The sequence below is a fragment of the Pectinophora gossypiella genome, chromosome 5 (genome assembly GCF_024362695.1).
Source record: "Pectinophora gossypiella chromosome 5, ilPecGoss1.1, whole genome shotgun sequence".
Lineage (NCBI taxonomy): Eukaryota > Metazoa > Arthropoda > Insecta > Lepidoptera > Gelechiidae > Pectinophora > Pectinophora gossypiella.
Window position 1 is genome coordinate 8,094,841 of NC_065408.1, and position 24,988 is coordinate 8,119,828.

A 24,988-nucleotide genomic window follows, 5' to 3' on the forward strand; every position below is an offset into this window, starting at 1 on the left:
ATATTTCCATCAACCCGCAATGAAACAGAGTGATCCAATTATGATTCATATCCCCCAGATTGAAAGGAAACTTGTGGCCAGTAGCAGGAACAAAGTGGGTCTTTGTTGAAGAATACTTTTTCCATGATATGATCGACCCTAGTATTGGTTTGAGTATTTGTTCATCCGCAATACACCCATTATCCATTAGACGGAAAAGTAACATCAGACACTAACCACAAGGGCGCTTTTCACAGAGGCCGGTAACGCCCGCGGCGATTGCAAACTTTAGCTCTGCTTTCAAAACTTTCGCAGAATTTGTTTAAACTTTCATTATACTTACGAGTATCTACATTTTTAAAATATAATTTCACATTTAATAATACGAGTAAAGTATGACTTTGCATTGGCAGTTTTGCTTCCCTGTGCTATCTTAAAACCACTCACGTCACTGGCATCGAAGGGTTAACGAAGTTAATTAGAGGGGACCCAAAAAGTATTACGTCAATTCAGAAATCTTTCAATTTTGGAAAACTTACGACTGGGATCGAGTAAAATCAATAGGCAGACTGTGGAACGGAGTGACTCAGCGCTGTGATAAATTTCGCCCATGGACCGGCAGCTGGTGAATGAAAGAGTAGTGAACTGTCGAGACAATAGTGCGGCTGCGGACGAGAGCCTTAGCTCTGTACCTCTATAACAGATTGTTATTGGTTTTGCGAAGCCGCACCGCCCGCCGACAATGGGTGGTAATGAAAAATAAATTGTTGGCTTTGTTGGAAGCTCACTGGGCAGGGCAATGGACGTATAAATGGGATTTTATATTTATAGTTCCTAATGTTCTAGGAAACACGTTCCCGCTTAGAATTGAAAATCCTGCTTTGTCTTTTAAAGCACTGAAAGAAAAACTTGTGTATTGTGTAATCTTTTGAAAGTTGAATGGAATGTGAGTGAATGTGACAACTTGGGTTTTTATAACTTCGGAACCGACCCGGAAATTTAAATGATTATTGCGGTTACCTGAATAAAATATTGCACATTCTTGTGCCACCAAAATAGCTAATACGTAACGGTTGATTCGATGCTGAATAATCCATTTTCTCGCAGCACTCGTAACTGCTCAATAAATGATTTTCTCCATAAGGATAATGGCGGGATTTTCCACTGTTTATTGTGGACTCAATCTCCTACTATGATTGATTGGGGCTTAGGTGGAACTCTTCCAAGAGGAAATTACTTCGTTATTTTCGTACGTAGTTATGGGGAGTATTACATGTATAGAATCGTCTAATAGGGAGAGTGATTACGCATGTTTGGGTAGGTGTGTGCCTCCTTTAATTCTTACATGTGTGTGTAGAATCGTAGTTATATTTATTTGAATAGTAGATAATTACAGGATAAATTTTAACACAAATAAAGAAAAAATTTCAACATCACTTTATTTTACTCTATTTTCTTCGTATAACTTAAACTACATAGATCTGTAGACTATTTACAAAATACTTAACAACCAAATTTTCGACAGTGTAGTAATCGGATCTTTCCAATAATATTAATAAGTAACATTTGACGTAATTTTGTTATTATCGATAAAGATTTGAAACCAAAATTAGATATATAATTATTATATTAACAAAGGATTCTCCTCAGTAGGATCTAGGCATAATAAATTATTCGTCAGTCTTTTATAAGATTACTATGTTTGCACTAACCTACAAACTTAGTCATCACTAACAAAATTATTTCACCTACCAATGAAGGGCAGATAGTTTCCTGAATGGAACATATTTCACAAATAGATCCATTTTATCCACAATAGTATTTATTTTTGTAAATAAGACGAGTTTTACTTATCACATTTATCATTAAATAATTATTTCTCATTATACTTAATATTATTTTATATTAATGTTTGTCTTCATTTACAATTACAATCTACATTTTGGCCAGTTTGACCTACAACTAATAAGTATGGATAATTTTCTATAAAACTATACATGATATACGTAAAAGATTTTTGTGACGAAATACGGAAGATAAAATTCATTCAATTAGATATGTTCAATGAATTTGTACAAAATGAGACTCGCATTTTATATAAAACTCGGTTTTTTTCTTAAAATTAAATTTGTACTTAAAATATAATTTTATATCTGAATAAACTACCGGATGTTGTATAAAAGTGGCACGAGGAGGATTGATATTCTCCAAATATTGAAGAAAGTCGAATCTGAAACAAAATTTAATTAAACTTGTTAGGAACTGACAACTCAAGTTGTTATCAACGGAAAACAATCATTGAGCCGCGAACAAAGATATTAGTCATGTCTTCCTGCTATTCTTTGTTATCCTTTTATTTCCGAAAAGATGTATTTCAATAGTAAATTACCCTTTGATTCATTGACAATGTATGTAATAAAAAGATTTTGTGTATTTATTCAATTTTATCCATGATAGTAAGTGCTTTTAATATAAATAAACAGACAAAGTGAAAGCGCACTGCATTCTTCCGCATCGGATATCACCCAGTATGCGGTTTAAAATTACGCGTCGAATTTTTCAAAATAAATATAAGAATTTCAACATTATCCGTTATATAGTAGTAAGTACCTATAATTCCAGATCTGACGACGCGCATCTATAATTCCGAAGAAAACTGATGTGCTTTTAACTTTGCTTATATTCGCACTGATATAGGCCAGCTGTTGATTACTACTTTATCATTATATTTTACTTATTCTTATGTAACTTGTTTCTCTATTGGGCACTTACCTACGGCACTATTTCGAACTCCTAATACGGATGCGACTTCGGGTTGCTCCATGTCGAAGATAAGTTCAGCCCGGGAGGCATGCAGGTTGTATATGCTGGCTATGCAGGTGAGGCGCAGGCTGCCGCGGTCGAAGGCCTCGGTGCGGACCACGAACGTTACCTCACCCACTGATGGAAGTCGATTGTCCGGCCCACTCCGCTCGTATACCGGCTTAAAATAAAATAAATAATACCTCATCATCATCTCCCTAGCGTTATCCCGTTTTTAACGGGGTCTGCTTACCGAACCTGAAGATTTGACAGGTCCAGTTTTTAAAACTAATCTTTAATTATTTAGTACAGTTAGAAGAGGAAGGTCTAGTGAATATAACGCGATTTGATTCAGGATGGTTTAAAGAAAGACGAAGTCAGAAACACTCTATATCTGCGATCATATATTTATGAGGATTTTGATGAGAATGGACAAGCGAAATTGTGTGTCAGGATCGAGTTTGTACTAGGAAGTTATTATGTGCTTGCAGAAAATTCCTAAGTATATGCTTGCATGAGTGTGTGTGTGTGTATATGTGTGTATCGTATAAGACTGTGTTGTGAGTAAGGGTAATAACCTTCAAACTCTCCTTCCGAGGCCTCCGTATCTCTTCTTTGTGTATATTTATATACGACTCGTCCAGATATTGAATGTTGCTATCGTCATGAAATATATTGAAGCTCTCGTCTTCCGGCGACTCTGTCGTAGTGGTGTCTGCTTTCGGCGGTGGATCCCACTTAAACCAATCCGGTAGAACATGCCCAAACGAGTCCATATCAATCTGAAACAAAAAAAAAACATTATTAAAGTATCTATTGTGTAAGCTGTTTGTTTCCTTAATAAAGAAAAATAAAATAAAATAAAAAATTCTTTCCAACTCCGGTTCATCTCTGTATATTATTAGTACAACTGTCGTGAAATAGCTATATCGATGAATAGTCGGATGCAACAGTATACATTAGGTAAATAGACTGGTCTCTTGATTGCAACGTGATTCTACTCGCAAACATGCGCTATTTCAGTTTAGTGAGGGGACATGAAACAGGCAATGCATTAAGCCTGCATTCCACCGACGATTGATGGACGCTGGGAATGTAACAGAAACTGATCGGTGATAAAGGAACGTTGAAAGCTTATCTAGCGAGAGCTGCTTTGTGATTAATGAACTCGCCTACGCAGCAACAGCCGGACAAAAACAACGGCGCGTCAAAGTGAAGTAAGTAGGTACAGTCTATTGTTCTGTGGACCCGCGTCGCCTGTCTGTTCACTGGCCGTTGTTTAAATACACTTTTTAAGCAGAATTTCAACAGTATTGCAGCGAAATAACCTGATTTATGATGTGAAACAGGGTTCAATCTTCAGCTCATGCTGTTTCTACGCGAATATTGGAAAAGGATAAAACGGTAATACCTCGTAATTTTGCACCGAACACTAAATATCGGGCAGAGAGTCTTCTTCAAAATTGCAGTCATAATTTTCTGTTTTCCAGACGGTAAATCAACTTTATATTTAGTTTTGTAAACAACCAACCAATCCTTCTAACAACCCACCCTGTTTTCATGTTGAAAATCTGTGAAACCAAATCAGCCAAAAAATTATATATACGTACGGAAAACGAGTGAGACTGTTATTAGATGTGCATAAGGCTGCGTTTCCATTGAGACGGTGCTGTGCGGAGATGAGCGGAGATGTGCAGGAATCGACGAATCATGGTGAGGGAGAGAGTGACAGAGCGTTTTCGTTTTCGCTCTCTCGAACGCTGTGATTGGTCAAATCCGCACATCTCCGCTCATCTCCGCCCATCTCCACGTCAGTAGAAACCCGGCCTAAGACTTTTCCATCGTAACGACGTTAATAAGGAACAACAAACTAAAACTGAATGCCACGACTTCGCAAAGGATCTGCAACGCATCGTGTGGCATGATGTTGTAAACGTTGGTATGTAAAACGACGGTAAGGTAATGGTCCAACGGAGAAAGACGTCGCAACGGAGCCACAACGCAATCATGTGGCATCGCTTTAAAAGCGGACAGAAACACTCATCATATTCGTGGCGAGGATTGTGCTACGGACACATAACGCATAGCAAGACAAGCGGCCTACGGCTAAGACTGTAAATGCTTATGAAAATCCTAATAACACCTTACTTTTGGTTCAATTCAGTACTTCATTACTTCTTTTGAAGCGTGAAAATAAATTACTTGATCAAACGTCAAATCAACAAGACGGAATTTTATTAGCCTCTAAACCTCGCAAATGTTCAATACGTTACAAGGAATATACAGGGAAAACGCCAATAAAAGGAGTTATTTTCCTTCAATCACACGACCCCACATTTGAGGATTTTAGTTCGAGAGACTATCTAAGTGAAGAAAATGTTGACAAGAATTGTCAACGCTTTATTAAACATTATGATACAGGATGTTAGTGACATCGTAACGTAATCTTTGAGGTTCAGACCATGATTCTCATTTGCTATCAAGTGGAATTTTCCGTCGCAAATGTATAGAACTGAAAATAATTAAAAAAAAAATACTGAAAAGTTCATGACTTTTCCGACAAGACATTCTCGACAAATCGACTCATTCCCTTCAATATTCGTTACGATGTCACTAACACCCTATATTTCCAATGCATGTTCAGTAATCCTACAAAATAAACCAGAGACGAAATATTTATCTTCATATTGTAAGTTCTAGATTATAGTGAAACCCTTCAGGTATGAATGTGGCAATAACTCTGAACAACATCAGCCAATGAACCGTATGTTGAATTACAAATTAGTTATTAGAAAGTACTTATGCGGGTTAATTTTTTATAAGTATTAATGTCAAGTTTCTGCATTGATAAATTTCCGAGATGGCGAAGCCTATGATTGTGAAAGTTATGTGGGCGTAATCAATGCAAAATAAATATAATATAGTCATTAATTTTCAGGCACGACTTGTATTTGCCTATTCGTGTACAAGCGAGAGTTTATGTACTACACTTACCTCATCGAACTACACTAAAAGCAGTTGAGAAAATGCTAAAAGCATTTCTCATTTTCTAACTTTAAAGTACTGCATTTTTCATTGTTAGAAACTCTTTAGGAAAACGACAATAACTGGAGAGTGTTTGCTGCAGAATGACTCAAGTATTTTAAAAATTAAAAATAAATTGATGTTTGTTTAGTGGGCAGTTTGTAGTTAGCAAGCTAATCTCTTCTTAACCTACTGGCCTTATTATTTTTAATTCTAAACACGTGGAATATGTTTGACCTTATAAAGCTTTAGCATCATAGGATTATTACTTTCTAGTAACATTATTAAAACCTATCAACTTTAGTGATCATAATTATCATTACATAATTATAGTTTGATAAGAAATAAACTATATCTTATCAAATATAAACACATGTATCGAGTCACTCTATGGTATAATGTTTAAAAGGACTAGATCATAAAAATATTAATTTTATGGTCGTTGGCGTCAACAACAGTGATTGGAATTTTTGGAATACCACTAATCCTGATATCTTTATTTACGATTTTCGATTTAATTATGATTACAGTCATTATGATGATCTATTTTATTAGATATCCGACATCTAATCCTCATTGTAATAGGCATTTAAAAATAGTATGACACATCAATCAATCAATCGATAATTCTTTATTGCATAAAACATAAACTCAGGATATATACAGACGAATAAAATAAGCACAATAGGCGGCCTTGTTGCTAAACAACAATTTCTGCCAGGCAACCTTAGGGTGAAAGAAGTTTATGCATTCGAGCGCAGGATGGTGCAATAAAATAAAAAAGTAATAAGAAATAGGAAAAATAACATAATATAATCCTACCCATATCAATAAATACGCACAACAATAATATACTTACGCACAAATACATACATATACAGGGTGGCCCAGAAGTTCACGTTCAAAATTAAAAATTGGATAGAAGGGCTCATTAGCTACCAGAAACACCCCTATGTATGTTCAGCGATTATTTACGGTTTAGGAGATATGACCCATTTTGTACTTTTTTCTAGATTTTCTACCTTACTTCAAAAATAATCATTTAGTCGCTATCCATTTCTTAATCATTCTTTTATTCTACTTTATAACAATGCCAGTGAAAAAAGAGTCAAATCAAAGATAAAAAAAATATTGGAAACCAAAGTGAGAATTCAACCAAAATTGTTACACTTGTTAAAATTTCGACGAAGAATAATAAACACATGAGATTGTCATGGACCCTGAAAGTATCCCTGAGTATAGACCTCCGTTATTTGACCTCCTGTTCCTGTGCAAGTACTATCCATTGCTATCCGGCATACCTCGATACTTCACAATGTCATCTGATCTTCTGGCGGGTGGTCTATCGCTAAGTTGTTAAAACTAGCAGTTACTTCTCATTTTAAATAAGAAGCTAAAAGTTAATAATTTACATAATCACGCTTGCGTAATAAGCGCCTTCTGTTTTATATAAGAATGACAAAACTTCAGAATTTCGCACTTAGACGTAGGCTCTGAGGGGTGCTACTACGAAAAGTTGACGGTATTTATGATATGACTAAAAAGAAAGTTTTGCCTCAAAAAAGTTCGCATTATTTTGCTATATATGAGGATAAAACTAGAATGTAGGCGGCAGCAGAGTGTTCCTTAGTTTTGACCAGTTGTATATACTGTCCAGCTGAAATTCGTGATAAATTACTATAAAATGTGGAGCAATGTGGAGTGTATCCCGTCTGAAGGATGAGTTACTTACTAAAAAAAAAACCATCAGTTGAAAAAAGACATTTTTGATTGAAGATGCGTTTTCTTATTTCCGATCTTAAGCGAACACACTGCAGATTTTGCAGTTAAACGCTGCGCAAAGGGTTATAGTGTAAAAATATAACCATAAACAATATGTTTGTTTACTCAAATAGTCTCCGGTTGATTGAGGGAAGGCCTGTGCCCAGCAGTGTGACATATAAAAGTTGTCTATGTTAGGTATAGGGAACTGGCAAATTTTTTGGATATTCTCAACATTAGCGAACCTGAAGGGAGAAATATGCAATTTTTATCCTCAACGACAATGTGGTCCGTCAGTGACTTGTCCTACTTTTTCAGTTATTGGAAGACAACTACAAGATGTGGGTATAGACTATACTTATTCCAGGCAAAATTTTAAATCTAGGTATATAGTACACCCTAGGCATTATTAACTTAGGTATTAAAATAATGGAATAGAGTACTACAAAGTAATAAAACTACAACTCATTATTGTTGAACATAGATGTGCAGTACAGTAATCAATTTAAAATCTAGTTACAACCTTTCCAGGAACACCGGAACGGATTTAATGTAAACTAAATACAATTTATAAGCGCCACGTTAGTTCTTCACGATTCATAATAACTGCAATTACAAGAAAAGCGCGCTCTTAATAGCGGCTAATCGGTTTCCACGACTGAATGGTTACCGTACGGAACATTTTTCTTGTTACTCGGAAAATGTTTTATAGTCTAACGAAGTTTTAAAATATAATAACGTTGGTTTAACTTGTTTTCTGTGACTTTTAAATACTAAAATTATGGCTCTTTTTGTGAGGAAATGTATTCCATAATCTTTATCAAAGAATCGAGTATGTTTCACAGCAATTATGTAACATAGCATCACGCCTGCATCCTCAAAGGGGTAGACAGAGGTGTATTGTATAATATATACACCCACTCCAGCTATGTCTAAGTGCCATGTAATAGGGGCGAGTCTGTTGCTACAAACCGCAAGCAATTATGCGTAGGTACACAGTCATGTTTATATAAAATATACAACGTTAATTTCAGTGTTATAGGCCAAACTCGACTTCGTGTCATGCCACTGACGTCATCGACTATAGAGCCCTGTGATTGAGCCAGTATATACAAATGCAAATGTACTTCTAAATTTATTTGTTTGGTTATCCCCGGATAACCTCCACTCGGATAACACAAACAAACTGACGCTCTCACTTCATAATATGAATAGATATACATTTCCATTTGCATATATTATAGGTTTATACGTACATACGCCCTCAGTTGGCGATGACGTCATAAACACAGGAAGTAAGTACTTTCAGCGACTATTATAGTGAGCATATTTTGAACATTATTTCGCTTAAATTACGAGACATAATATTTAACAATTGGGTCGTGTACTCGTACTAGGTTCAAGATAAATTATGAAATTCTGATTTATTAATCAAGACAGGTCTAAAACTAACGAAAAACATTTTCTTTTTCCCATTTAACTTATTTATGATTTTTTGGCAAAAAAAAAACGTAATAATAAGTCCGATATTTTATCACCTTTTCATACGACGTCACAGTGTGTGCTTTATCATAGAAATTCCATTGTAATTTCGTGTTTTGATGTTTAGTAAAAAGTAACTGATTTGACTAGTTGGAAGTTTCCAAAAGGCTAGTTAGCCTATTGGTTAGTTGATATTCCTCGCGTCATAAAAGATTTGAATCTAGGCCAAAGATAAATTATAAAATCCTAATATAGAAGCCAGTTTAAGACGAACAAAAATCTCATTTTACCTTTCGACTTATTTTCGAATTTTATTTAATAATTAAGTAACAATGAGAACGACGTTTGACTTCTTTTATTGATGACGTCACAGGACAGTATTTCCATACAAACTCTAAGGAAAACTTTCGTTTTGACGTTTCGTAAAAAAGTATCTCATTTGACTAGGTAGTGAAGTAGCCTATTATGAGACTATGACTAGGTACCTCAGGCTATACAACGTAATATGTAAACTGGAATCGATTTATTAAGCTAGGTGACTTTTGACACAAACAATTTATGAATGGGTGACTATTTCGTAGCGTATAGCTCTCCTACTTAGAGAGCACCTAAGCTGTTATTCGGTAGGATTGAAATCTATTAACTGAATTGGCCAAGACGTCTTTCCAGAGCGATGACCACCATAATGGAGCATGCTGCATACCCCGGTTGATTGATAGGAAACCTTCAAAACGTCTGACGAACAGCGAATAACGAAACAGGGTTATTTTGTTTCGTCCTCAGTAATCTTAAGAATCAACGACATTTATCGATCATTATACGAATTTCGTTAAAAGTGAAGACTGATAACGTTTTTCTAAGAATTGACGTAATTGATTATTTGTTCAAAATTATTTAGCACATTGATTCTTGAAATTATCGAGGGCAACATGTGTTGTTGTTGTTGCCTGGGGGCTTAAAAAGGCCACATCAAAACAATTCACCTAAAAAAGCAATATTGCGATTTGAAAAAAGGGGGTCCGACAGTTTGGCCTATGTGACCAATAAAGTTATGCGATATATCGTTAGAAAGGTTTTTTTATTTTCTACAACTTCCATTATGGCGGTAAGTTTCGAATCGCTGTGAGAAAAAAGTTATCCCAGCGTAAACACCACGAGTTTCGTAGATAAGCGGCGCGAGAGCAACGGGAGCGGGGAGGGGAGGGGGACGATAGGAATCTCCGTGCGAGACACTGGCTATCGTCCGCAATCGTTATTTGATGTTATGGATATCATTATGGACAATCATCATCATCAGCCGTATGACGCCCACTGCTGGGCATAGGCCTCCCCCAAGGATCTCCACGACGATCGGTCCTGCGCTGCCCGCATCCAGCGGCTTCCCGCGACCTTCACCAGATCGTCGGTCCACCTTGTAGCGGGCCTACCCACTGAGCGTCGTCCGACGCGTGGTCGCCATTCCAGAACCTTTCCGCCCCATCGGCCATCGGTTCTCCTCGCTATGTGTCCTGCCCACTGCCACTTCAGCTTTGCAATTCTCCGAGCTATGTCGGTGACTTTAGTTTTCCTGCGGATCTCCTCATTTCTGATTCGATCGAGCAGGGAAATACCGACCATAGCTCTCTCCATTGCCCGCTGAGCGACACCGAGCCTCCTCACGAGACCCATAGTAAGCGGCCACGTCTCACTGCCATAGGTCATCACTGGCAACACGCACTGGTCAAAGACTTTCGTCTTGAGACACTGAGGTATTTTGGACGAGAAGATATTCCGCAGCTTCCCGAACGCTGCCCATCCGAGTTGGATCCGACGAGAGATCTCTTTCTCGAAGTTGGACTTACCTAACTGGATTATTTGTCCTAGGTATATGTACTGGTCTACAACTTCGAGTGTAACGTTCCCAACCTGAACTGGAGTGGGTGCGACATGGTCGTTGGACATAATTTTTGTCTTTGCCATGTTCATGCTAAGACCCACTCGTTGGGATGCGTTACTGAGATGCTCGAGTTCGAGTGTGTGTGCGGAGAGTTTCTGTGTTTTGGTACGGCGGGTTCTAAAGTGTTTAGAACCTACCGTACGGACAGCATCCACCATCAGGTCGTTTATATCGTCGTTTACGTCTGCGCAGTTCTCAAGGTACCTACTCGAAGCTGTTTTGAAGCTCGAGCTGAAAGCGCTCGGGGTTTTGGATCTGGGCTGGCGACGGTCGGAGCGTGGATTTTATCAGTCGCGATCTTTCTAGCTTGATATTGATATTCAATGTGCCTCTTACCATGCGGTGATCGCTTCCCGTCTTAACGGCATTGATCACAGAGACATCATTGAATATGTGCTTTTTCGTCGACATGATAAAATCGATCTCGTATTTATACTTGCCATTGGGACTTATCCAGGTCCATTTGCGGGTCGCGGGCTTCCTGAAGAAGGAGTTCATCATATAGAGGTTCTCCTTCTCCATAAAGTCCGCAAGCATCCGGCCTCTGGTGTTCCGGACCCCAAATCCAGATTGCCCCACTCTCAGCTCGTTACCGCAGCGCTTCCCCAACTGTGCATTAAAGTCCCCCATCACAATCGTGTAGTGGCTTTTATGGCTATGCATGGCTTTAGAAATCTCCTCATACATAGTCTCCACTTCGTCATCATGGTGTCCCGAGGTCGGAGCGTATACCTGGATGACAGTCAGCGAATATCGTGATGATATTCTGAGTACCAGGTACGCTACCCTGCTCGAAACACTACCGATGGTCAACACGTTGTTGACTAGGGACTTGTGGACGATAAACCCGACACCACCCATGGACAGTTGCTCGCCCTCCCGGAAGTACAGCAAGTTACCGGAGTCCAGAGTTATCGTGTCCTCGCCTTTCTTCGGACTTCAGACATCATTCATGACATCCCAGTGTAACTTGCTGATAGCTTCTTCCAACTCGGTAAGCTTCTCGTCGGTCCTCAGTGTGCACGTGTTATGTGTTGCCAGGTACAGTCGTCGTTGGTGGTAGCCCAATCCAGCCCGGAGATTCTTCGCACCCCCTGCCCCGCCGTTACCGTAGCCGCTACCGTAGCCACGGACAGCGGGGCTGCCGGGGACTGGGGGCCGTTTTACTTGTGTTGAGGTCATGTTGGGGGGGTTTGGACCATAAGCCCACCGCGCTGGTCCAGTGCGTGTTGGTGGGTCGCCAGAGCCTCTTTCATTGACCAGCAGGATGTACCGCGTGCAGGCGAGGTTGGCTTGGGCTCCGAAAGGTGTCATTTGGAGCCCCTTACACCCCCACTAATTGAATTATGAATATGAATTATGGACAATACTATGCATTAATATATAAATAACACGTTTAAAATCCTTTATAACAACTTATTATAATCAATAAAAGCTGTAAAGATATTGAGATGAAGTTTCATTTTATTTGCTCATAACGTTTTTCCCACAGCGATTCGAGACTTGCCGCCATAGTAAAAGTTGTAGAAAATAAAAAAACCTTTCCAACAACATATCGCTTAACGTTATTGGTCCATAGGCCAAGGTCCATGTAATTTTGCCGGTCCTCCTTTCTTTGCATTGCGCACTTACTTGTATATATACGCAAACGTCAAATTGTAATATTGTTTATTTGATGAATTGATGTGGCCTTTTTTAACCCTCCCGTGCTTAGTAATAGGACGTGTACAAGCTGGTCATGTTTATAAAGGCCATCTTTTATCGTGTGCATTATGAGGTGGTTTACTAACCTCATCAACCGTGGTGTCAGGGTTATTATTGAGCCGCCAAAGTACAACAGTAAGTAGCCGTATCCAACGGATTAACGTATCTTCTGAAGTAAGGATCATTTTACTTTCGGGCAATCGGGTAATCAGCCTGCAATGTGTTAACTTCCTAATCAAACCAAGGCTCATATAGTGATTTAAAGATAAAAAAAGATCAAAAAAAGAAAAAAGAAATTGTTGTTGTTGTAAATTCTTGTTGTTGTTTGTCTTTAAAAGATTTTATCTATTTATCTATTTATGTGTCCCGACCACAGGGGTGTTATATTATACTGTGTATACCTCTCGTCCATTAAGCGCGAAGGTGAGGTTAGCTGCGGGGTGCGCGGGCGGCGAGGCGCAGGTTGCGCGCAGTGTAGATCCCACACCGTACCATGACCGGTCCGACACCAACTTCGGGGCCCACTCTGGTGGCTCTGTGTAAACAAACAGATATTTAATGAGCAATGCTTGAGGTAAAAGTCCAAGGAATAGAAGTTTAATGGTTTTTAATCTGGACAATGTGAAAATGTGGATATAACCACGTGTACCAAAACTTTTAGGTATCTACTTTTCATACAATAGAATATAATGTATTTATTTGTTCAAAAAACATGGTGGATATAATATTAATAAAGTAAGTACATTCTTGTTTTGCTAATATTGAAATAGCATGCAAGTGATGTAAGTACTTAATATAAATAAGGCACATTTTTTTGTCAAATTATTTATGTAGCGATTAATTATGATGTAATTCTGTCATCATAATGAAATGTGAAGTTGGAACTAATAGTTTCATACTTTTCATACTTAGTAATTATTACCTAAAACACATTGTAGTTTTGGCGGCTAGCCTAGATTCCCGTACTCATCCGTACGAAACCAATTCAAAATGAATTTAAGTTTACCTGACTGCACGTAAGCGTCAAGGGATATGTGCAGCGTTTGACGTTTATTTGCTGATAACCGAGTTATATTTATGTAACTGGTACCTAACTCGTAGTGCAATATCTATCAAAGTCTGCACCACACACGCTTCTCCGCTCCTTCGCGGCCAAGCCATTACAACTTGTCTCAACTCATGCTTTGAGTCAAGTTCTGTATGAAGTTTCTTAGAAAAGAAATTACGTTGTGCTGAAGCAATCGATGTAGAGCAATAATAATAGTGGGAAGTGTATCTAGTAACTATGTACTTATATGTACAATCAAAGAGCAAAAGTTCAGGCACTGAGTTTGAATTATTTGTAAACAGTGGTGAAATTATAAACCATTAGTTGTCATAATTATAAAATGTATGTTTTTGTAGGTGTTTTTGGTCTATTACAGAAACGACATGTAACCAGGAAGTCTTAAGTGCAACCAGTTAATTTATTACTTTGCAAGAAACTGATTGGATTTTGCACCTTATCCTACGTATATCCAATCATATTATTATATTCCTTGTAGTTGTTGTGAATCATATGAACATGTGGTGATAGCGGGTGTTTCTATATTGTATGCTGTTATCTGCGTTATTGGCAAATTCAGTACGGTATTCTATTTCAGAATAAATCGTCCCGAATAAGTTCCACGTGAGTACGTAATTCACACAGAAAGATCTTTATCTCATAAACGCGTTTGCGTGTGACGCCAGTGATATTCCTGGAAGGATCGAGTGATAGGTATGTTTTCCTTGTTTTAAGTAATATATCTGTTAAACAGTGGCAGTAAAAGAAGCGCCGTAATCTATTCACGAAGTTATTTGAGCAAATTAAAAACGAACAAGTACACACAATATGTATCCCAAATGGCGAGCGAGAGAAGAAGTAGCTATATAAAACACAATTATTTCAAACTATCTGACCATAAATTAACATTGCATTCTCACAATATCCTTTTTAAAAGATTCACTTAGCAGTTATTAGACCACTGTTACAAGTACTATAAGTACGAAAATGTTATAACAACTAATTTCTCAACAACATAATAAACTAATAATAATTCATGAATTTTCATTATCCTGTTGAAAATTTTCTTACCAGAGTTTTGTTTATAAAAGAACATTGTTCAAGTTTTTGCAAGCAATGGAAACGAACAGTTGTTTATAAATCAATTTAATATTCAATTTAGAACACGTCAAATACAAAAGGTGAGGTGGGGTACTTCAATGGAAAAATAAAATCTTTTATCCTGTTCAATCTCCTGTGACCTTAGGGAAGGAGATTCCCGGTTGAGGTCAGATAATCCATTTTAGCTCAAGTTAGACGGGTTAATCCTTTTATTTTTCGGCCCGTGTCTCAGCCATCATAATTTAATACCACCGCCCATGCTCGCGGCACGTCTCTCCCTGTTTGTTTACTCTTTCTTATTGATACACAGAGTTATAATAAAATACCTATGTTTTTGTACCGAACACAGTTTTCACACTGGTATTTTAGAGTATCAGAAAATCTCTTACTTATCTGTTTCAAAAATATATTAAAACACGGTAAAACTACTTTTTATAAAACAGTGATCGTGCTCTATCTAAGGGCTAAATATTTACGACAGCGGGTCTCTATCACGAGAATACATAAAGTTTAAATATTTATTAGACCCATAACGTCGCTGTAAATGAAAACCGTATTTACTTTCCAAATATAATCTGTGGAATGATAATAAATTAACACGAAAAACGTTTACGGAATACAGTCTAATTCACAATTTATGTCGGAACACGTGACAAAAGTGAGCGGCGGTAAGCATTTCTGTGGCGTGATACATGGGGTGACGTGGGGCGGCGTCGTCGCGCGTCGGCTGGCGTATGACGCTCGTAGCACAGCGTTACGCTAGCGTAGCACAATGCAACGTAATACCTGACAGTAAGATCACATTGTCTCTTAAAAGCTGACGATGAATTACGCACACTTTTTCACTGAAATTCGTTTCGAGTTGACGTGGTGCGCTTAGCGAATCTATGGTACCTTCTTTATTCTGTACTTACATCGTCTACAGTGAATAAGTTACGCTTATGTAGTAGTAATACAACTCACAATAGAAGTGTCCGGTCTAAATACAAGCACGTTCATAATAATCATACCGGGGCAAATAGAGCACAAACATAGATTACTAAATAGAATTTGGCTTGCATAGTAACACTAACAATTGACTGTGAGCAAATTTTAAGTAAATTGGCGCTGAAAGTTCCTCGCTGTATTCCTCGGTTTCCTGTCAATAGAACTTTCGAACTACCATTCTGTAGAACCAACCTCACTTCACATTCGCCAATATTAAGGATCTGTGACGAATACAACCTGTTAAATTCTAAAATAAAGGATATAGACATTTTCCATGATTCCATTCACACACTGAAAGCTAAGATACTGAGGCATGTTACAAACTCTGTATCATCATAAATTCATAACGTACATTTTCCCATTTGTATTTTTAATTTTTAATTTTAATTCATTTGTTTCCAACACTACTTAATTTTGTTGTATACCTATGTATATGTTATAGTTTTAACTCTTATGTTTTCTAAGAAGATTTATGGCTGTTTTAATTTAGAAGTTAATTTCTGTTTAAGTTTTATACATATTTAATTATATATAAATATATATACACTTAGATATATAAGTTTGTTGTTGTAATTACGAATGTTGTGTGTACCTGTAATTGGAGCACATATACAAAAACTAATTTAAGACTTGTATTGTATAACTTTACAATATGTGTACTGTTGGTATACCTATCTAAATAAATAAAATAAATAAAAAAACAATATTAATTCGCGTGACCAAGACCATTCGGGTCTACAGACATCGTGTCAATCGGTTTTTAAATGAAATCAGTCAGACCAACTTTAACAATGGAAACCGAAGCACGAAGCCATAAACAACGAAGTATTTTTATTCTTTAGATTTGTTTTATTGAATATATGTTCTAAATCTCATTGTACGGTTAAGTGAAGAATTATTAATTAAGTGAATCACTAAGACTTCTTGGACTGAAAAGGCAAAACGAAGGCAGTGGAGCGATTTAAAAGACTGACCTACCTTGTTTTGAAGACTTTAGGGAAGAAAAAAAATATTAAAAGAACAACCCCGTTTTGTCTTTCATAACAGACTCTTTGTGAACTTGTTTGTGACAAAGGTTTTAACGTTCTTTTGTATTTTGATCTTATTATTAAAAAAAAAATTAGAAGCAAAAGATAGATCGGCCTGTTCTTGTTCGATTTATTTCAACCGTAACAAATTAAAAACAACATAATATTTTCGCTTTCAAATCTAGAGTCAGTTCTCAGGTAATGAATGAATGAATTAATTAATTATTTTATTTCAGATCTAAATCCATATTTGTTAGAAACAATGTAAACTTAAACTATGTTAGTACCTATCCTACACACATATTACACATATATAGGAACTGCCAATTTGCTATTATTTACAACAGCATCCTCCTCGTAACATATCTTGAGCACACATGCATCTTCACCCAAAAACCCAGAATAGGACTATCCCACCTATCAACAGGAGGCTGTAATGCGTAAGCAAATATACGATTTGCAAAGGGCAATACGGGAATAGTATTAATTCGTATTGGAGTCGTTTTTTATCGTTCGCTGTTCGTGCTCTTGCGTCGATGTCGCTGTACAAACAACAAAACAGCGACACGACGTGATTATCCCGTCATCTCGTGTATTACCATGTTTTGGGCCATCCAATTTATTCTACCGACTAATAATGGAGCCAAGCAGCGTCTCACCACATTTGGCAAGATTTTGTATTCATCAACATACGAACCGGCGGCAATGTTTCGAAAATATTATGAGCATAAATAGTTATGCCCTTATTAGACTGACTAGTTTTCCGCCCGCGACTCCGTTCGCATAAACCTCACCTCTTTCCAACCCATTTTCATCCTCTTAAGGGGTGATTTTCATTATATAAAGTATACTAGGTATATCTGATTGTTCGGAAGTAAGATGATCCGTGCTTCTGATGTAAGTAATTAGTCGTTACATGCCAGGGGCCTGTAGCGGCTCAATAGTAACCCTGACACCGGGGTTGATGAGGTTGGTACTCCACCTCACAACCCACACGATAGAAGAAGAAGAGGTATATCCTTTCCCAGGTCTTGAACAAAGTTTACCTATACGAAATTCCATCTAAGTCGGTTCAGTGGTTTAAGCGTAAAAATGAACAGACAGACTGAGATACTTTCGTATATGAAATATGAGTAAGGATAACCTTGTTTTTATGAACAGCCATTTTAGTGTCTAAGTGAAGGAAGCCTTTTATTAGGTAGTTGAATGTGGAGCAGAAGTGACGTCCTTGGCCTGTTCTTTCAAAACGGAAAACGGCGGAGCGGGGTCTATGTCAACAACCAGGTACGAGGTCACAGCAAAATACACATAGATACTAACTAACTCAGAATAAGGAGCTGAATCATCCCCCTCAGTATTTGTTACGACGTCACTTACACCCTGTACAAGTACATACAAGTAGCCATACAAGCAGACAGGGTGTTACTGACACCGTAACAAATACTGGAGGGATGATTCGGACCATGATTCTGAGTTCATATCAAGTAGATTTTCCTGTCGGAAAATTCATGAAAATTTTAGTGTTTTTTTTTAATTATTTTTCGTTCCATACTTTTGCGATGGAAAATTCCTCTTGATATCAACTCAGAATTATGACCTGAATCAACCTTCAAAGTTTTTGTTACGATGTCATCTTAAACTTGCAATATGAATTCAGTATAATTTATACGCTAAGCTCGGTCGTCGGACGGTGCATTGTTCACCATCTGCCTGCGTCTTTCGTATGCCATCTTCTTGCGTTTGTGCTACGGGTATGGCGAATAACTGTTCAGTACATAACATAATATACGTCCCACTGCAGATCACACAACTCCCCTCCACTATATAGCACCACTGTGGGTTGATGGCGGTGTTTTGAGCTAGCTGCCCGGAACCAACGGCTTAACATGCTTCAGAGCACGTAATCATCTTACGTTTTCGGACAATTAGGTGATACAGCCTGCAATGCCCTAGCCAAACAAAGGACAGTCAAGATCAGTTATTAAAAATAACTATTAAATAACACTCGACTTAATTCATTCTTAGTTATTGTTATAGGTATAGTATCAGTTTTATATAGTAATCAATAAGGATCAAACTAAATCCTCACTTTATTGTGTTTCTCATGTAAAAGAGATCAAAACTTTTTAAACTCACGTACACAAGAATACGGTACAAAGTTCTCGTGTTCTTTCACCAGCTGGACGTAACAACGGATAATTGTAGAGAAAAAAGAAGTGTCTTTCAAACAACTTGAAGAGGTGCAGAGCGCATCTTGACCTACAAGTGGCTACAGAACTGACCGGTGTGCACCTCGCAATGTTCAATGGTTCTTAAGTGGACAGATGTTTTTATTCACTTTTATGTGGTTGGTATATACCTACGTTACCTAAATTAAGTAAGTAGTATGATCGAGGACTTGAAGTGAATGTAATATTATGTAAAAGTATATGGAGAAATTGGTTCTTTCAAGTATATTTATGTGCAGCCATTTTATGAGAATATATATGCCTATAAGACACATCGACACTATAAGTACTCCCTACCTAATGAAAGTAGAAGCGCAATGACCAAAAGCGATCTAGTTTAATAGCCATTCTATTAGGCACAAGTGTACAAAAAATAATATATAATCGGCAACTTTATTAATAAGTGGTCTATATTTCTTAATGGATTAAATCAATTTACAATTGAAATTCTCTATGACGGCGAAATTCTTAGAGCAGCCTGTAGTGCCGTTTCTTTCAGCCTCCGGATTAGTTACAGGGGATCCGTTTTATAGCTTTTTTGTGTAGTATTGAACACAGCGCCATCTCGCCTTGTTCGATGTAAGGTCCGGAAGCATCGACTTGCTATCGTTTGGCTCCGCAGTCGGCGACTTTCCACCAGTAACCGGAAGATGGCGTGTGCCGATATTATACGGAAGGCTATATCTTGGAGTCCCTTGTCACGTGGCTGCTGAAGAATGTTGGTGTCAATATTTAATACAAAATTATATTTGGGAATTTTCGGTCTGTCTCCTGTCCTTGGACTTGTTAATAACTTGCATTTTGAGTGTGCGACGGCGGCGTCATCTAACGGACGATTGAGGTCGTACTAGCTTTGTCCGTGACGTAGGCGTTGAATTGGGCGATTTATATAGTCCTGCGCCTGCGAGCTGCCGCATTCCCCAGACAGCGCTCCGCCGAGCGGGTGTGTCCACACCTTCGATTTTTAGTGTGAATTTCGGGCGGTTTATAAGCGTGTGACCGGTGGCCCGCAACTCCGTCGCACGCGCCGCCAAATCTTCGTAAATTTTTATTCTGGTGTGGTTTTGGTGTCCGTGGCGTGGACACGTTGCTCCGCCATTTTGTCCCAGCGTCGTGGCATCGACGTCATCGTACGTTGGCCGCATACGTGGCTTCTCGACCTCCGACAGGAGGTGTTTTGGGAAGGTGTTTTGGGGTGGCTGTTTTGCGAAGGTGTTTTGTGACGGCTGTTTTACGAAGGCTGTTCTGTTCTATGACGGGTGTTTTGTACAGCTGTTCTGCTACTGCTACAGCTACAGCTTATTGGTAGCTGCTTCTAGTCGGCTCGGCTTCCTTCCCGCCGCCGAGGGCAAACGAGCTAGGGAGGTTTTTATAATACCTTTCTTATTATTTAATAATGCTTAACGAATGACCAGTGGCCTTGAATACCTGGAATGTACCCTTAGGATTTAAAAGTTCCAAATACCTATTTATATTTTTGTGTAACTTTGGTTCTCTTAGTAATTAATAAATTTAAGTACTTAAACCCATGTCTTACATTTTATTTCTTCATACATCCATTTTTCATCTTCATCATCATCTCTTCATTAAATTTTAAACATTACATGGCGCCCGATTACTGAGGTCTAAAGGTTCAGGGTACGCCCCCGGTCTTCGGTCTTTCGCTCGAGGATCGGCTGGTCATTCGTTGTGTATTTTTTTTTGTAACGTGTAAAAAGAACAAATTGTGTGGTGGTGGTGTTTCTTCATTTACCCCCTAGTGAATAAGATTTATCGTGTTCATATTGATGTGTGCTTTAAACGAAACAAGTTAATTTACTTATACCTACAAACTATTTTGTATAACTGTGTTTTTAAATTTAAATTTGCATTATATATTTCTTTTGCTTTGCATACTTTTAAAGTTTGGACTTTGAACTCGTATAGCATTTTATAACATCACATTGTTAAAAAAATTTATACTGCGTTGCAGCTATTTTTCTGTATTATTAAACTTCTTTAATTGTTTCTTAAAATTTTGAGCTTACTTTTTTGTTTTTATCACAAATTTGCTTTTATAAAACAAAACATTATATACCCTACGAAGGTTTTTTTTAATGTAACTTTGAATTTTTAACATTCTTGAGTAAAATTATTATTGTTGCTAGTTTACTGCTTAGCTTTGCTACACAGCTTTTTTCTTCAAAATTTTATGAAACTTGGCGTGAGTTTAGAATTATATTTTTGATTTATACCCTCAAGGTTTATTTACAATTTGTAAATTCTTTCAAATTATGCAACAATTTATAAAAGCATTTCGGCCTAATTTCAATTAAACATTTAACTTGCTGTCTAGTGAAATTATAGTTCTTGGTTGTATAACCACGGCTATACATAAGTACCTACGTGCTTGTTATCTATCTTGCATTCCTTTTGAGCTTATAGCAAATAAACTGGTTTTGTTTTTTTTATACGCTCGTTAGTATTACGTGGTACAATCTTTTATTGTTGAGCTATTGTTTGCTTAATAGTTTTGTATTCTATTACCGGATAATTTCTAATCTTTTCAATTGGATTAAATACGATATATAAATAACATTTATACATTGTTAGTTTTACAAATAACTTACTTTTTTACATGTGCATTTTGTTTATTTGCATTTATTTTTACTTTTCAAGTAGGTATTTAGTTAATGAAAATATTCTTTGATTATTTTTTCTTTAAAACTTAGTACTTAGTTAAATCTTTGTTAAAGTACATTGGTCATTCATTTTTTTTAAACATGGCATTGGAAGAACGTTCAATTAAATTTCATCTATTACGTAAAGATGAAATAATTTACGAGGTATTATTTCATGGTGCAGGGCCACCACTTGTACTATACATCTTCACATTTTGAAGGTGTGGGTACACCGGCAGCGTTGGGGAATCATTTAGGTTAGTTGTCTTTTAGGTTAGGTATAGGAGCCGATTTACTGGTGGACACGCGGCCGCTGCGGGGCTCGCCGCGCCGCCACTGGCGAATTGTGGCCTATTAAATTGTTGACGGTGGACGTGTGGGCATTCCCTAGGTTCCCCACACTGCCACTGTCGACATATCCAGTTATTTTTATTATTTCTTTTTTATTTTTTTTTCTTTTTAACTTTATTTCCGAGCAGCTTGCGGGTGGACGCGCGGCCACACCGGCGGCACGCCGCGCCGCCATCAACAAGTTGGGTCGTTTTTTTTTATATTTTTTTTTTTACTTTTTTTTTGTTTCGCGTTAGGTAGGGATTAGTACCTAATCGTGTGGTTTATTGATGGTTGGGGTCGAGCACTCGCCAATTATAAGGTGAGGTCACTTCTCCACCATTTTGAGATGTTGAGGGAGTGGTAGTTGTGACTGATGGCTGTTGAGTCATTAGTGTTTATTGATGGTTGGGGTCGAGCACTCGCCAATTGTAAGGTGAGGTCACTTCTCCACCATTTTGAGATGTCGAGAGAGTGGTAGTTGTGACTGATGGCTGTTGAAGTCATTAGTGTTTGTTGATGGTTGGGGTCGAGCACTCGCCAATTGTAAGGTGAGGTCACTTCCCCACCATTTTAAGATGTTGAGGGAGTGGTGGTTGTGACTGATGGCTTTTGAAGTCGTTAGTGTTCGTTGGTGGACGTAGTTATTGCTACGGACACGTATTGTTGTTGTAATGAGTCATTGCGACTTGCTTACCGACATGTTTTTGGCGCTCGTATGCGCGCTATTGATGCGATTTCTTGGATGCGAAGTATTTCTTGGATGCGAAGTATTTCTTGGATGCGAAGTATTTTTTGGATGCGAAGTATTTTTGGATGCGAAGAATTTCTTGGATGCTATCAGATGTTGTTGTGCTCATGGTGAGCACGGGTGGTTCATGTGCCGTCACAGGCAAGTTTTTACGTTGTTTGGCCTCCGCCGGCAATGGCATTTTTGCCTTTATTTTTTTTCTATTCTTTTTAAGTTTTTCTTTGTATTTCTAGGATTTTCTTTTTACTGTTTGTACGGAATGGCATTTTTTTGCCTTTATTTATTTTCATTGCTATAGTTTTACTTTTTATTTTAAATTATTTCTCTTGAATATTTTTGTGGAGGTTTGAGTTTTGGTTTGTTTGAGGGATCAGCTGGAGGGCCAGCTGGGATTTCCTCGTTTGTTTTATTTTTTAATTATTTTTTTTTCACTCGGAAATCCTTTTGGGTGGGGAGGTATTGTAGTGCCGTTTCTTTCAGCCTCCGGATTAGTTACAGGGGATCCGTTTTATAGCTTTTTTGTGTAGTATTGAACACAGCGCCATCTCGCCTTGTTCGATGTAAGGTCCGGAAGCATCGACTTGCTATCGTTTGGCTCCGCAGTCGGCGACTTTCCACCAGTAACCGGAAGATGGCGTGTGCCGATATTATACGGAAGGCTATATCTTGGAGTCCCTTGTCACGTGGCTGCTGAAGAATGTTGGTGTCAATATTTAATACAAAATTATATTTGGGAATTTTCGGTCTGTCTCCTGTCCTTGGACTTGTTAATAACTTGCATTTTGAGTGTGCGACGGCGGCGTCATCTAACGGACGATTGAGGTCGTACTAGCTTTGTCCGTGACGTAGGCGTTGAATTGGGCGATTTATATAGTCCTGCGCCTGCGAGCTGCCGCATTCCCCAGACAGCGCTCCGCCGAGCGGGTGTGTCCACACCTTCGATTTTTAGTGTGAATTTCGGGCGGTTTATAAGCGTGTGACCGGTGGCCCGCAACTCCGTCGCACGCGCCGCCAAATCTTCGTAAATTTTTATTCTGGTGTGGTTTTGGTGTCCGTGGCGTGGACACGTTGCTCCGCCATTTTGTCCCAGCGTCGTGGCATCGACGTCATCGTACGTTGGCCGCATACGTGGCTTCTCGACCTCCGACAGGAGGTGTTTTGGGAAGGTGTTTTGGGGTGGCTGTTTTGCGAAGGTGTTTTGTGACGGCTGTTTTACGAAGGCTGTTCTGTTCTATGACGGGTGTTTTGTACAGCTGTTCTGCTACTGCTACAGCTACAGCTTATTGGTAGCTGCTTCTAGTCGGCTCGGCTTCCTTCCCGCCGCCGAGGGCAAACGAGCTAGGGAGGTTTTTATAATACCTTTCTTATTATTTAATAATGCTTAACGAATGACCAGTGGCCTTGAATACCTGGAATGTACCCTTAGGATTTAAAAGTTCCAAATACCTATTTATATTTTTGTGTAACTTTGGTTCTCTTAGTAATTAATAAATTTAAGTACTTAAACCCATGTCTTACATTTTATTTCTTCATACATCCATTTTTCATCTTCATCATCATCTCTTCATTAAATTTTAAACATTACAAGCCTAGAAAGAGATTTATTACTTACTGACTTAGTGGTTCGATAAATCAAAAACATGCATACAGCATACAGTTTGCCTACTTTAAATTAAAGTGTTTGATACACATAAAGGCAACATGGAGGCGTTTCGAGTTGGGAATATTATGTAATGTTCGAGATTTTATGCACGCGTTCGCTTAAAAACCGCGCCGGAACGCGTTTTCATACACACGTCCGCTCCCCGAACCGCAACGCTCAGAGTAGCGCTTCTGTATGGAGAGCTTTAATAGGCTTATAACAAGTTATCTACAAAAGGAACAGTAGAACTGTTACCTGTTGTATCATTTTCCTATATCATCTTAAAGGATTTTGCTTGTAGAAAGGTCGTTTTTATCTAATCCAGGCTTCGTACCTACGTGACTTCTTAAACCATATTAAATATTTATTACAATACAGCTTGGATACAATTTATTTATTTATTTCTACAGAATAAAGCTCAAGACGTACTGAAAAGATTTTCAAAAAATGTCTTGTACTGCGTCACTTACTATCAATAGACAAGTATAAGGTGGGTGATATAATGAAATTCTTATCGGTCGAGAATTA

General features: G+C 38.0%; 1 protein-coding gene and 1 long non-coding RNA gene across 2 annotated transcripts in view; one reads left to right on the forward strand and one right to left on the reverse strand.

Moving 5' to 3' along the window:
- Positions 1-24,988, forward strand: part of LOC126366817 (uncharacterized) — a 190,228-nt gene that overhangs the window by 40,447 nt on the left and 124,793 nt on the right. The gene's annotated exons all lie outside the window — the stretch shown is intronic.
- Positions 1,402-24,988, reverse strand: part of LOC126366757 (uncharacterized) — a 65,222-nt gene continuing 41,635 nt past the window's right edge. Inside the window, exons 5-8 of the mRNA XM_050009997.1 lie at positions 13,090-13,223; positions 3,360-3,563; positions 2,752-2,962; positions 1,402-2,209 (exon numbers count right to left, since the gene is read on the reverse strand). Of these exons, the coding sequence (XP_049865954.1) occupies positions 2,142-2,209; positions 2,752-2,962; positions 3,360-3,563; positions 13,090-13,223 (617 nt within the window). The 3' untranslated portion in view covers positions 1,402-2,141. The remainder of the gene's footprint in view (positions 2,210-2,751; positions 2,963-3,359; positions 3,564-13,089; positions 13,224-24,988) is intronic.